The sequence below is a fragment of the Natator depressus genome, chromosome 1, assembly GCF_965152275.1.
Source record: "Natator depressus isolate rNatDep1 chromosome 1, rNatDep2.hap1, whole genome shotgun sequence".
NCBI lineage: Eukaryota > Metazoa > Chordata > Testudines > Cheloniidae > Natator > Natator depressus.
Window position 1 is genome coordinate 97704938 of NC_134234.1, and position 14823 is coordinate 97719760.

General features: G+C 43.3%; 1 protein-coding gene across 4 annotated transcripts in view; it reads left to right on the forward strand.

Moving 5' to 3' along the window:
• The window catches only part of FARP1 (FERM, ARH/RhoGEF and pleckstrin domain protein 1), a 334084-nt gene that overhangs the window by 219486 nt on the left and 99775 nt on the right, over nt 1–14823 (forward strand). For all 4 annotated transcript variants that reach the window (XM_074962873.1, XM_074962880.1, XM_074962867.1 and 1 more), the window contains exon 6: nt 8848–8945. In XM_074962873.1, coding sequence (XP_074818974.1) covers nt 8848–8945 — 98 coding nt within the window. The remainder of the gene's footprint in view (nt 1–8847; nt 8946–14823) is intronic.

The window sequence follows — 14823 nt, forward strand, 5'->3', positions numbered from 1 at the left end:
ATTTGCAGGCTAAGAATCTTTTATGTGAATGTTAAAACGTATGTTTGGGACAGTGTCATTGCTGAGAGCACATCATGCTGGGGGGAAAAAAGCACTAATGTGAAGTTTGCATGGCTGTGAAAAGACTTGGAATGTCAGACTATGCCTGTATCTTTTAATGGGTTTCATCATTGCTAGAAAAGGAGAGGACCTAGTATTGGTTTTAAAAGGAAATTGATGTAGAGCTAGAATACATCATTTTAGGTATTCTGTCTGCCATGTTTGCACAGTTCTAAAATCTAGGGGCCATAATGACACAATTCTAATTAAGATTAGCTACCATGTGATGTACAGTATATTCAGTTAGGTTAGAAAAGCTAATTTGCCATCCTCTCTAGCTGCGTTTCTGTCTGTCTTCTTCCTTTCTCCCCTGGTAGACTGCTCCAAAAGGTTACCTTCTTGCTGGACCCATTAAAATCCAGGCTAAGTAGACAATATTGTAGTCCTAGATTTATGGATTATACTGCAGAGTTTGTACTAGGGATTAATCTATTTTGTCGTTTTCCTCTGTGCTGTGTATATAATTTGTGTAATTCTAAGTAGTCTGCAATAATCCAAACCAAACCAGCATGATCATTGTACCAGCTTCTGTATCAGTGCTGATTAACGTCTCATTTTCTACACCCTCACCTGGAGCTATTACTTTGCTTTCTTCTGACAAATACAATATTATCGGTGACTTTTCTCATGATAAAATTCTTCTGCATGATCTGAAGTAAAACTGCTCTGAAATGTCTACACATTAAAATCCGATGACAGCTACTAGATGGCATAATAAGCCGAGGCCAGTTATCTGTTAATTCTGTGTTGATTTTGTGTGATACTACTGTCCTAGTGGGAACTGGCATCCCCATGCTATCAAAATGCTCACATATATAAGCAAGATTTAAAAAAGGAAATAAAATCATACAAAATGACCGTGCTTTCCGAAAGAAGCATCCCATAGTGTGCTCTTTGGCCCAGATGTGTAATGCACATGTTTGCATGTGTGAAGAGGGGAGAGAAGAGACACTTCAGTAAGAATGTAAACATCTCTAGTTTTATAGCTGTTACGACCCAAAACTGGTCCATGGTTTGTCTTGTGCACAGCTGTGATATATCACAAGTCCACTGTAATCACTTTCAGCCTACCTCCCTGTCTATTTTAGTTAATCCTTGTTTGCTTTGTAATGTCCTCTGATCATCAGTTTATTAAATAGTGAGTTTTTTAACTGTACTCTCCTGAGAATGTGCAAGGCTATAACCACAAAGCACAAAATGGCACCTGATTTTATTACCAGCTTTGTCTGAGCTAGTTCACAGTAAGTGCCATCCTCCCTAGAACCTTGCAAGCAAAGCATACTATTTGAAATAAACAAAATATGTGGATGCAGCATTAACATGGCATTGTTAAAATCACACACTGCATTATCAAAATATATGCAGTTAATTTGGTGATTCTGTTTCAGAGAAAAGAAAGCTGCTGTCAAGTTGCACACTTCTTCGAGGTACAATAAGTTTTGTCGTTGTGCTTCTATGGAGTGCTCACTCTTAGAGCTCGGTGAAATTTTTCAGAGACCGATGTAATTTGCCAGAAATTCAGTTTTAGTCTGCCCCGAACTACTCACAAATTTGAATAGTTTTGGACAATTTTTTCCCTCCCATCACTTAGATGCAATTCACAAAATGAGTGGTGGTGCCTTTCTTTATTATCTTTAGCTCAGTAGTTAGGGCACACTGTGATGTGAGAAACCTGGATTTAGTTCACCACTCTACTGTATAACCTATATTCAAGTGGTTAGGGCAATTCCCCCTTCTGCCTGGTGTGGTGAAGGAATTTGAACGTGGATCTCCCACACTGCATGAGTGCCCTGACTGCTGGGCTCTCAGATACTCTGGGGCATGGTTCTCTCAGTCTCTCCTGCTGAAGCTGTTCCATATTGTATAAAATACTTGAATAGTCATTGGGTCACACAGAGTGTGTGAGAGTGACTCTTTAACCTGGTGGCTAGGACACTCCCCTGGGAAGTGGAAGACCCGAATTCAAGTCCCTTATACAAGTAGTTAATTATACATAGTAGAACAGCTGCAACAGGAGAGATTGAGAGACCTGCCTCAGAATACCCTATGGCCCAGTTATTAGGGCACTCTCCTGGAAAGTGGGAGATCCAAATTCAAATCTCTTCTCCGCATTAGGCAGAGGGGGAAATTGAATGCAGGTGAATGCCTTAACGGCTGGATTACAAGTTATTAGAGGATGGCATCTCTACCGTCTCCTCTTTGGCCATTTTGTGAATCTTACCCTTCATTTCCTTTGATTTTATTTTAAAAATGGCCTGGAAACTAAACATTTAGTTTGACCTAAAATGACTTTTTTTTCTTTCTTTTTTTGATTTGCCAAATGATTCATCGGCTTCAATTTGAGTCAAACCAAGTTTTTTGCAGTTTTTTGGAAACAATCCAAAAAATCAGTTATTTGTCCAAAAATTGCTTGAAATGTGGAAAATGTGTTTTTATATTTTTCAAATTTAAATTAAGCAAATTCTCTTCATGTTTTTTCTTTAAGTTTAAAAAAATGACTTTCAGGCTGACAAGAAGCATAGTCTTCTAAGGAAAAATCTCTTAGAAAGCTATGGAAAACTGAAATTAAAAACTCTCTGGGTTTGTAAAACTGTTTTGTAATTTTAACTAGAGTGCTCACTGCAATGTGCTTGTAGAAACAAATGAATTATCATAGCACCTTAAAAACATGAGTTAAAGCTGTCACAGCATGTGTCTCAGCACATTTGTGCTTACTAGGTGTACTGAAGCAGATGTGATAGCAAATTCACTGTTGACTAGGGGTCACCAAATGAAATTAATAGGCAACAGGTTTAAAAACAAACAAAAGGAAGTATTTTTTCACACAACACACAGTCAACCTGTAGAACTCCTTGCCAGAAGATGTAGTGAAGGCCAAGACTATAACATAATTAAAAAAAAAAAACAAAAAACTAGATAAGTTCATGGAGGACAGGTCCGTTAATGGCTGTTAGTTTGGATGGACAGGGATGGTGTCCCTAGCCTCTGTTTGCCAGAAACTGGGAATGGGTGACAGGATGGATCACTTGATAATTATCTGTTCTGTTCATTCCCTCTGAGGTGTCTGGCATTGGCCACTGTCAGAAGACAGGATACTGGGATAGATAGACCTTTGGTCTGACCCAGTATGTCCATTCTTATGAAGTCATATTGCTCTGGGTGTCCTAGTGTATCTTGTTTTATCTGCAACTGTCTTGTAGATTGAAAGCTCCTCGGGGCAGACATTGATTTTTACTAGTGTCTTGAACAGTATCGAGTGTGTTGGTGGCACTTAACAGCTGGTGGTGATGATATGAAATCTTCAGAGAACTATTTTGAAACTTATGGAGACAAGAAATAGAGATTTTAAGTGAAATGTTCTTGATTATATTTGCTGTTTGACTAGTGATCAGAGAAGCAAGGAATGTAAACTAAAATGTTTTTTAATTTTTTAAAAAGAAAGTACAAACAACTGCATTATAAAAGATTTAAAAGTGTTAATTTTCCAAACATTTTGTGGAGACTTTGATGCAGGAGTTTCTGGTGTTAATACTAGTCCTGTGGCTAACTCTGTGTCCCTGTTTGTTGCTCTGAAAATGTGTCCATAAGGATCTGGTTTATACCCGCTAAAGCAAAGAGATGCATAATGAAGAAAAAAATTGGCAATATCTGAGCCTGATTCTGCAAGCCTTCTGTGTTCAGAACTCTAATGGAAATCTGTGAGCTTTCCATGCCTGGAGGTCTGACAGGATCACATCTGCTAACCGTATTGACTTTTTACCTTATTGTGTGGCAGTATTACACAGTTACTCTATTGTGCCTTTGTATGGATGAAATTGTTATATGTGCATCCTTCAGAGGAGACCCTTGAGAGGAGGGATTGTCCAGTGGTCAGGGTGTTGTCCTGGGACTTAAGAGACCCTGATTCAGTTCCCTGCTCTGCCAAGGACTTCCTTTGTGACCTTGGGCAAGACACTAAGTCTCTCTGTGCCTCACTTCCCTTTCTGTAAATGGGGATAATAATGCTTCCCTAACTTGCAGAGGTGTTGTGAGGATAACAACATTTAAGATTGCGAGGTGATCAGATACCATAGCTAGATAGAGATGTTTAATCAAGGCCTCACTCCTCATTGTCCAGCTAGGAGGGAGGAGGACAGGAGACACTGGATATGGTTTAAGTAGACCACAACTTTATTCCTAAATGTCAGGGAGTCCCTGGTGGATAAAAGCGCTCAGTGCGGGTAAGTCCATACTCATTTACATATGCATATGGGGAAGCTGCTGTCAGACCTCCCCCTGCACCCATCCTGGTCCCCAGCCAACCCGCTGCTGGGATCTCACCAACCCCACACTTGAATGAGGATTAAGGGGGCTATAAAAGAGGGGGGTTGGCTTCCTGCCATACTCATCATAGGAGTCGCAACCACCCCCCCCCCCCGTTTCCTCTCCTTTAAAGGATACGTCCTTTATGCTTTCCCAGTCTATTTTATCTGATCACCGTATCCCTTATCTACAGAGTATCTATGCTGGACATCTGCCACAAAGAGCTGCCAGCAATTAGCTTGGTGCCCTCTCCCCGCACACCTAGCTGGGTTCCCAGAAATCTTCTAATGCCCCTTTTAATATCAGCCAAAAACATGTCAGCTCCCAAGTCTGACAGTAGAATCCCATCATTCCTGAATAATTCTGGTGCCCCGTATGCTATGTCTGGATGAGAAATTATTAACCCTCCTATGCAACGTATGAATTTGGCTACCTCCCTATTCACATACTTCCTAGCCTTGCTGACCTAAGGGGGCTTCACAGTTCCCTGCCACACTCTATGTTGCAACGAGTCTGACCAAATAACTTTTATTCCTGGGAAAAGTTCCATAATCTGCCCCAAATCCTGCTTAGCTCCAGTCATTATGTCCACCCCTTTACATGTTCCCAGATTATTTTCTCTGAGGTGAACCACATCCTTTTTATTAGCAAACTCCTTTCCCCAAATGACCATTGCAACCAAAATGGGGGGGAAATTCCAGAAATGTTTTATTCTGCACTACCCCTTTTTGTATCCAGGCAGAGGGGCATTGCTGGGCGCACCACCTGCCTGGGTAAAATACCCCAAAACTTGTACCTCCCGAAGCATCCGAGTAGATCTGTAAATCAGCCTTGAACATCCATTCCTCCCTCCACAGACAACAGTTAAAATGAAACTGTTCCAACATCCCCAGGTCTGCCTTTGTCTCTCCAGTAAATCTTATAAAATGGTGAGGTCTGGCTATGCCTGTGGTGACCGCTGCAAGCCAGGCACAGTATGCCTGCCCCAAGCCACCACCTGCCAGGCAAAGTGAAGATGCCCAATAATAGATTGTAACTCATGGAGTAGTGTAACCTGGCTGGCTGCTCTGCTTCTCCTAATCAAGCCCCTAGTAGCTCCTAAAGCTTATCCTGCGGGGCGAGTCATATACCCACCAGAGTGTCTAGTTCAATCCCCAGGTAGGTCAGTGTAGCGAATGACCCTCTGTTTTTAACTTCTCTAGGGTTACCCCCAATTTTTTAGGCAGAACCTGTCCATCAGGCTAATACACTCATCTGAATTCACCTTGCCTACAAACAAAAGTAATGTACTACCTGCTGTAAATCTGCTTCCTGCATCACTGCCCATGGTAGCACTGTACTAAATTTTTCAAATGCCAAACAGGATATTGCACATCCCTTGGGCACAGCTTTCTCAAAATAGAATTGTCTTTTGAAAGAGAAATCCAAAAAGTTCAAGTCAGAAGGTTGCAGCGGTGGAAAATCAGACTTGATATCACTATTGGCCATCAGCGCCCCAGGCCATAAGACCTAACCATGTGCACAGCCTCATCAACAGAGGAATAGCCAACAGAACACAAGGCTGGGTCTGTTCCATCATTAATTGAGCTACCCCATGCATATGACAGGTGATGAATTAAGTGATAATCACCCAGAGCTTTCTTTGGCACCAAGCCTAAGGGAGAAACACGCAAGTTCTATATAAGTAGATGATCGAATGGACCTGCCTATTCTCCTTTAATTCTTGCATAATCTTTTTCTTTACAATATAACCCACTCCCACTAAGGACTTAAATTTTTTTGACATTACATGACTTCTTTCCACCATAAAGGGGATACTAAACATTGCAGTAAACTCATTCAATAAATATGCTACATCCATCTTATTAGGGTAATCTCAATAGAGCACCCTTAACACCTCCAGTTTATCTGGAGGTGGTGGTCTTGTCCAACTCCCTATTTTAAGATCCCCCACCATACCCTTTCTCTGTGCCTGGGCTCCCTTTCCTGCTCCTGACCCCAGGGGTCTGCGAGCGGCACAGGACTTGCCTCCCACACTGTTGTGGCAATTGCAGGCTGTATGGGCCCCAAAGTGCATTTCACATGCCTGAATTTGCAGATGCGATGAAAACGACTGCTTTCATTAAAGGCCTAGCAGATGTGATTATGAGCCTCAGGCCTCTGGCAGGCTTGCTGCAGAATGAACAGGCCATTCTTAGTGTGGAAACCAGGCCTTCATAGTGTCATCCACTCTACCACGGTGTATAATGCGGTATGTCCCATCAGATCCCAGTTTGTGTTGCAACGTTCAATCTAAACAGTTCGTCATAGTGAAACCAAGCCATGCCCCCAAACGTGTTCTATGCATCTATTTGAACAATGCTGGGCTTCTGTCTGGATAGGCCTCTGCAGTAACTCGAGCGTAGATCAGGAAGGCGGCTTCCCAATTTTCCCAAGCTCTAACCACCCATGACCAGTTGGCTATCTCATGGCCCTGCTTGCTCTGCCCTGGCTTACTGTCTGTCAGCACCTCCCTGAGCAACAGTGATGACATGTCTGCATATTCACCTCTCTCAAAATTTTATCTTTTAGTATTACTGAGAAGGTGAACTCCCATTGTCAGCCACCCCAGCATACCCACACTCATGACTGACCATCGGAGCACCCTCAGTGCCCTGTAGCCCCCTAGCTGGCCCTGGGGCAGCAGTTCTGTCCTGTGAATTCACGTTCCCTATCAGTGAGTGAGTGGTAGGGTGCTTATAAATCACCCCCTAGTAAGGAGTCTGCCATGTCTGCCTGTTGCCTGCCTCCACGCTCAAGCCCATGCTGAGTTTCCATTGTTACCACTTCCAGATACCCCCCCCACACACCCACCCATTGAAGCACCCAGCTGCTGCAACAACTAAAGGTTGGCTTGCAACAGCTGTGTAATGCCATTAGCTTCTGTAGAAGGTGTGTGTAATCCAGACAAAATTTTAGGATAGCAGATCCCCGCCATGGCCTATTTGCTAGTTCTGCTGCCCCTCTAAGTTCGGTGGCTGCTGCCTTCTGGTAGGGGAGGTGACCACCCTCTCCTTCCCCACTTAAGTTCCCCTAGATTAAAAGGAGCAAAGTTTCCTGAACCCCACAGAGGCCCCCCCTACAGACACCCATTGCAGCATTGGATGGAAGGGATTCACTTTCACAACCTTCCCCTACAGCCTCCACCTGGTGCTGGTCACGCTCACCCTGGCCAGTCGTGTTGCTGTCCTGTACTGAAATCTGTTCATTCAAATGTCCTGGCTCTGGGTGACCCACTACTAAACCTTGTGGTGCTGTGGACACAACTTTGGAAGCAGCTTCCCAGTCAATTCGCTGTTGGCTCCCCCACCCAGGAATGCCTCTAGTTCACCACTGGGAGTGTTTACTTCCCCAGGCTGCCGAATACTTCCCAATAGAGGGGAGTCCATTTGGTAGACTGATAGACTAGCCTGGGATCTGCTCACTCCGGTCCTGGGTTCAACCTCTTGCCCATGTGGTGAGAATCCCAGCCCAGGCTTCACAGGACCCCTCGAGCCCCACTCCATCCCCTCTGAGCTGAGTTTGGACCTCCCTCCCCCATCTGCTCTAACACACCTGCTATGGCCAGCTGCAAGAGGGGTCCCCATCCCTTTCTTACTGGTCTGCCACAGCCCTGAACTGATGAGTTTGAAACACCCTCCCCTTCCCCTTCTCCTACAAAATGCCTGCTTTCACCCCTGCTGGCTGGAAGGGGGAGGCTCCCTCTTCCTCCTCCCTCCCTTCCCGGTTCTCACCAGTCTACTACCATGTGGTGCCATGACTCTGAGAGAGCAAAGTTTGCTGTGCTGCTGTTCCTGCTGCTCCACCTGGTCCAGGTAAAAGAAGGCTTTTCCTGCACCAATGTGCACCTAAATAGTCTCCCCTCTCCCGCAGCAAGTCACTCTCACACTCAGCCATCTATCTATCCCCTGAATGGGCCACATGCCTTTTCCTACAAGCCAGACAGCAGCTGCCACCACTTACTATGCAGTGAGATCATTCTCTGGTAGCTGCCTAATTGGAAGTTCCATTGGCACCTTACAAACAGTAGGAGATAACTCCACTCCAGCGCCTTATCCAGCATTCTTTCTTGACAAAGTAGGCTCCAATGCTAGGGCTGCTTGTTAAACTGTTGTTGAGCACATAATGGCGACCATGTTTTGTCTATGCTGTCATTTCAGTTCCCGTGCTCATTACTTTGTATAGACATTTAGGCTGTCTTGGCTATGAAAAGCAGCTGTTATGTAAAACTCTAAAGACTAACACGTTATTGTTATGCTTTATTCAGTCTCTAAAACTCAAGAAATTCAGATCACTTGTATAGATTCCAACAGGCAAAAGGTACCTATTGCCAGATTATGAATCATCATGTTACTGCTTTTTTCCTTAGCGCTTTGTATGTGACTTTCTTCACTTTTGTGTTTGCAGGTACCTGTTTGCATTGCAAGTGAAGCAAGACCTGGTAGAAGGCAGGCTAACATGTAATGACACCAGTGCTGCACTCTTAATCTCACACATAGTACAGTGTAAGTTCTGCTTTTTTTCCCTCCTTATAGAAACAGAAACGGGTTGGTGGGCAGGAGATGCTTTGTCAGGCTGTTAATCAGTAGTTGCCTGTGAACATATCTTCAGCATGTTATACTGTACAGTACCTCATAAAAAGGCTTTACAAAGGCTACATGTTTTGTATGGCACTGTGTGTGTGTATTTATATACATTTTATTATTTCAAGTAAAGAACAGGTGCTCAGAAATATCCTGGGCATTGAATCTGTATTTTGTTGTTTGTTTGCATTTTCAAAGAACTGTGCTTGACAGCCTGCCAGGACTCTGCAAGGAGCAGTTTCTGCAGAGTGGCAAATGGGTTGAATTCTTCAACTGAATTCCTGTTTTGTTTTATAATTTATATTTAACTTTTTAACATGTCAGTAGAGTATAAGATTCCTGGAGAGCTGTGTAGTGTCTAGAACAGAATAAATAAATATGCTTAGAATGACAGACTAAATCATTGTCCTGATAGAAGTGATAGGAGGAGAAAAAACAATAGCTTTTAACTTGTTTTTATACAGACACATGAGAAAAAAGAATGTTTGTTCAGATCATACTTTCACTCATATCAGCATGTCAAAACTACTTTTGTCCTCCAGATATAAAAAGTAATCACTTAAAAGGGAATTCCTTTTTTTCCATTTCAAGAATTTATGAAAACCCATATCTATAATAATGTTATGAAAATCTGCTTTGAAGGATATATAGACTGTGCCAGAAATGTTTAGCCATAATAGATCATCACTTTGAATTGCCATTGTAAAAATTCAGCACTGCATATTTGTACTCACACACAGCCAAACATAGATAGAATCTTAGTTAACAAAAATTTTCAAAATTCTTTAGAGGTATATCCCTGGTAAAGATGGGTAGATCTCTCTATTCTGTGTTTCAGGTGAGCTGTTTCTTCCCATTATTACTGTTTGGACAGAAAGCATATGCCAACAGCTCTCCATTCACTTTGGCCTCCAACGACCTGTATGACTGAGCAGTAGTGAGAGACAAAATAAATAAAAAGAGCAGCCTCAGTGAAATTCTATATCCCTGGGACCCTTTTGAAGCTGAATGTTTTTGCAGCCCAGACTTTAAGGGGAAAAAAATTCAACCTTTAAAAGGAAAAAGCTTTTTATATGTGGTTCCAGAAGGGACTGAGTCTCAACAGAATTGTAACAGAAGCAGCTGGTGAACAAATACATAACTTTTTATTTTCTCAGCAACTGTGTTTACGCTTCTCAGGAAGCTGGGAGGAGTTTTGTCTGGAAGGTCAGTCCCTGCCTTCTGACTTCAGCCATGAAACAAAGCAGAGTTTATGTCCAGCTCCAGCTCTAACTGAGAGGCTGTAAAGGTGAAAAGAGAGTTCTTCTTCGAATAATTGTCCCTCTGGGTGCTCCACTTGAGATGTGCATGTGCCCCTATGGTGGGATCCCTGTGGTACAACCTTGCACTGGGGTAGCTCTGCGCCCCCTTAACTCTCCAGCCTGGGCTTTTTCACAATGCTTTGTTAGTGATAGGCAGAAAACCCCCTCCAGGTGCTGCTGTCACTCAACACAACAGCATGTGGAGCCCCACACCCAGCTAGATTGCATGAATGCTCCCAAAGCCACTCACGAATCTGACAGAGAAAGACACCAGCCCATTCTCCCCAGCTTCCCAGCCTTGTATCCCAGAGCTATACCATCTCGCCCTGGTCAGAAACCTGACCAGTGTAAGTTTATTGTAATGGGTAATAATGTAGATGTAGAGAGGACATGCACCAGCCTTTGTACCTGAGCTGAGATTTCCCAAGCACTTCAGCCAAACCACACTGTTTTAAGTAAAATATAAAACACACACATAAATATAAAAAATAAATAAATATAAAATATAAAACTCTACAGAAAGATATCGTTTAAGTGATTTATAAGTGGCAGGCACTAAAGGTCAGAGATAGTTACCAAAAAAAGAAAAAAGTAAGCATACAGTCTAAATCTTAAACGCTGTTAGACTAGGTTGTATTTGGATCAAGCAATTTTCTCACCCCACTGGATGTTACAGTTCTTAATACACAGGCTTACCCCTTTTAAGCCTGGAACCAGTCTCCTCAGTTCAAGTCTTTGTCTTCCCAGCATTCTTGTTGCTTCCAGCGTAGATGGGGAAGGAGAAAGGCCAAGGCATGATGCCACTGTCCCCTATTTTGTATCCTCAGTCCATGTGCCTGGAAAACACTAGCTCAGACATTTCCTGGTGGGCTTTGCTGAGTCACAGGGTTGAGCAATCCCCCATTGTGTGATGCTTGGGCAGCCCTGTTGCATTATAGTAAATCCCTTGTTTACAACTTCCCTGCTGATTAATGGTTGCTTAACACCCTCCTGAGAGTGGAACACCATCTACCAGTAGAGACTCTCAAACTTACAGCATATTTCAGCAACAACCATACAGCAAAATTTCATAACTTCATACACGCTGAGCATATACATATTTGGACAGAACAATTGGTTTCATCAGATCATTACCTTTCATATGATAACTTACATGGCATACTTTATATGAAATATATCAAAGCTATATGATGGGTGAATATGAGAGTCCCAGGGGGCTGCTTTGAGGTACAGAGCGCCACAGCTCCTGATCGGAGATTTTGGGTAGCAGTGTCTGCATGGTCTCCTCCTGCGTACTCTGTACTCCATTGTGCTCTGATCAGAGGGCATGCAAGGCAGGGCAGACCCGCCGCCATTCCAATTCCTTCTCAACTGCTCTGCAGTGTCTGGGATAGCTTACCCCTAGTCCTAGCTACCTTCCGTGCATTATTCTTAAATTTTTCATCTTCATTATCTTTTTTTTTTTTTTTTTTTTAATTTTTAATTTTCCTTCCACAATTTTCATGTGGATTTTTTGGGGGAGGAGGCTCCTCCCTTCTTTTTGTGGTCCCCCACCCATAGGGCCTCTCTGTTGGTTGGAGCCTTCTATTCCTTTCTTCTTGATGGGTACGCCCCAAGCCCTGAGTTTTAAACCCTGTCATAGCTGTAGAAAGTCTTTTCCCTTCACCAGTGGTCATTCAAGCAGTCTCTGCTGTCTGGGGAGACACACATCCCTTCAAGGTTTCAAGCTCTGCATAGGATTTGGGAGTAGATCCAGGAAGCTGAGCGAAGACAGACTTAAGCTGCTCCTCATAGAGACCCTCCCGCAACTCGACTCCCCATGATGATGCCCTGCTAGAGCCAGTGAAAACAGTATGACAGTCACCAGCCGTTGTCCCGTGCACTTTCAAAAGAGCAGACAAGAAATATTATGTACCCTCCAAGGGTGCAGAATAACTATTCACCCATCTTGTCTCGAATTCCTTAATGGTTGATGCTGTAAATAAAGAAAACAAACAGCACCATTCCAGACCCAAACTACACAATGAAGAGCATAAATGGCTGGACCTTTTGGGGCCTGAAAGTTACTCTGTCTGCTTAGGATTCAGGGAAGCAAATTACCACACCCTGAGTACTAAATACAACTACACAAACTACAATAAATTCATTCATTTTATTGAATATCTCCCACAAGAACAAAGAGGCCAGTTCCATGCACTCCTCACTGAAGGACAACTAGTGGCCATGGCCTCATTACCGGAATCTTTAGACGGAGCGACACAGCATCCTATTCTGTGGCAACAGTCATAATAATGTGCCGTGTGTCCTGGTTTTAGTCCACTGGTATTCCAAGGGAGATCCAGAACACATTGGAGAATTTTCCTTTTGAGGGCCCCAAACTCTTCAGCAGCAACCTGGATGAATCCTTCCACTCCTTAAGTCTCCAGAATGACTCTGCAATCCTTAGAAATCTACACTCCTGCAACCAAAAAAAGTTACAGCAGATCACAAACCGCCCAAAGGTCCATCCCTCACCTTCCCCAGTCCAGTTTCAAACACATAACAAGGCTGGAAAACCATCTAAGAAAAGGCCAAAGTTTCAAATGAAAAGACCATCAACCTCCATCTCTCAGGTCACCCGGCCACCAGTCTCCACCAAGTGACCATTTGGATATATTGACGAGAACCACGATCACTCTGCCATCTTGATCTTGCAGTGTACCACTTCTCTACTTCCCACTTCCCACCTTATGGGGGATTATCGTTTGCATTTCAAACATTCAATGGAACAAATCACATTGGACATCAGAAAAAAGAACGGAGTACTTATGGCAAACTAACAGACTCCAACGAGAGACTGCTGAATTGGAATTAATTTGCAAACTGGATACAGTTAACTTAGGCTTGAATAAATACTGGGAGTGGATGTGTCATTACACAAAGTAAAACTATTTCCCCATGTTTATTCCACCCTCTCCCCACTGTTCCTCACACGTTCTTGTCAACTGCTGGAAATGGCCCACCTTGATTATCACTACAAAAGGTTTTTTCCCCCCTGCTCTCCTGCTGGTAATAGCTCACCTTACCTGATCACTCTTGTTACAGTGTGTATGGTAACACCCATTGTTTCATGTTCTCTGTGTATATAAATCTCCCCACTGTATTTTCCACTACATGCATCTGATGAAGTGAGCTGTAGCTCACGAAAGCTTATGCTCAAATAAATTTGTTAGTCTCTAAGGTGCCCCAAGTCCTCCTTTTCTTTTTGCAGATACAGACTAACACGGCTGCTACTCTGAAATTGGACATAGAGTACACCATTCACTTCAGCTCTATCCCTCCCCACCACCCACCCTCCCGGTCCCTCTATAGGGCCCATTTCACCAACGTCTCCGAAGACAGGAAGTGAAATCCTTTCTAGAACTGGGGGTGGTTGAATCAATTCCCTCTCCATACATAGGGAGAGTATTCTACTCCAGATACATCCTCATTCCCAAGAAGAAAGGGAAATGGAGACTGATCTTGGACCTCCGAATATTGAACACATTTATTCAGACTCAGACACTGAAGATGGTAACCTTAGCAGCAATTATACCGTCCCTAAATCCAGAGGATGTGTTAGAGGCCCTCAGCCTCCAGGATGAGTACTTCATAATGCATCCATCTCACAAACACTTTCTGCTGTTTATGGTGAACCAGGAACATTATCAATATCAGGTACTTACATTTGACCTCTTGATTACCCCGAGAGTCTTCACAAAGGTTCTTCCAGTGGTGGCTGTCCAGCTAAGAGAATTGAGAGTGGTGGTCTTTTCCTACCTATACAATTGGCTCCTCAAAGGCCAATCCTACGACGAGGTACAGTCAGCAGTCAGAAAGGTTCTAGTCCTGTTCAACACACTGGAACTAAGACTCAACACAGAAAAGCCCACTTTGATACCCACTCAGTGTATCAAGTTTATAGGAGTCACCCTGGACTCCTGAACACTCAGGGCCTACTTACCATTAGATTGATTCATCACCTGGCTTCAGTTACGTCCTCAAACATCAGCAAAAACGTACCTGCACTTGTTGGGTCACATGGTAGGCTGCACATTCATGACACCTCATGCCAGATTATGTTCCTGATGCCTTCAGGATTGTCTGTATGCCCAAAAAGCACAGCCTAAACAAACGAGTATCCATTCCCCAAAAAGTTCTCAAGCCTTTTGATTGGCGCAAGGATCCCTGCTAGACTTGTGGGGGAGGTTCTTTTCATTCATCCATCCTCCACAGAAACCATAACAGCAGACTCCTCTCTGATAGGATGGAGTGACCACCTTGAAAACCTTACAGTACAGGGCAAGTGGACCCCTCAGGAATCTGCCTTTCACATCATTCTTCTTGAGCTTAAAGCAGTTTGGTATGCATGCAACCCATTTTCTACCCATAATCAAAGATTATCCAGTCAGGGTCATGATGGATGACAGAACAACCATATATTACATCAACTGCCAATGAAGAGCAAGATCCCTATCCTT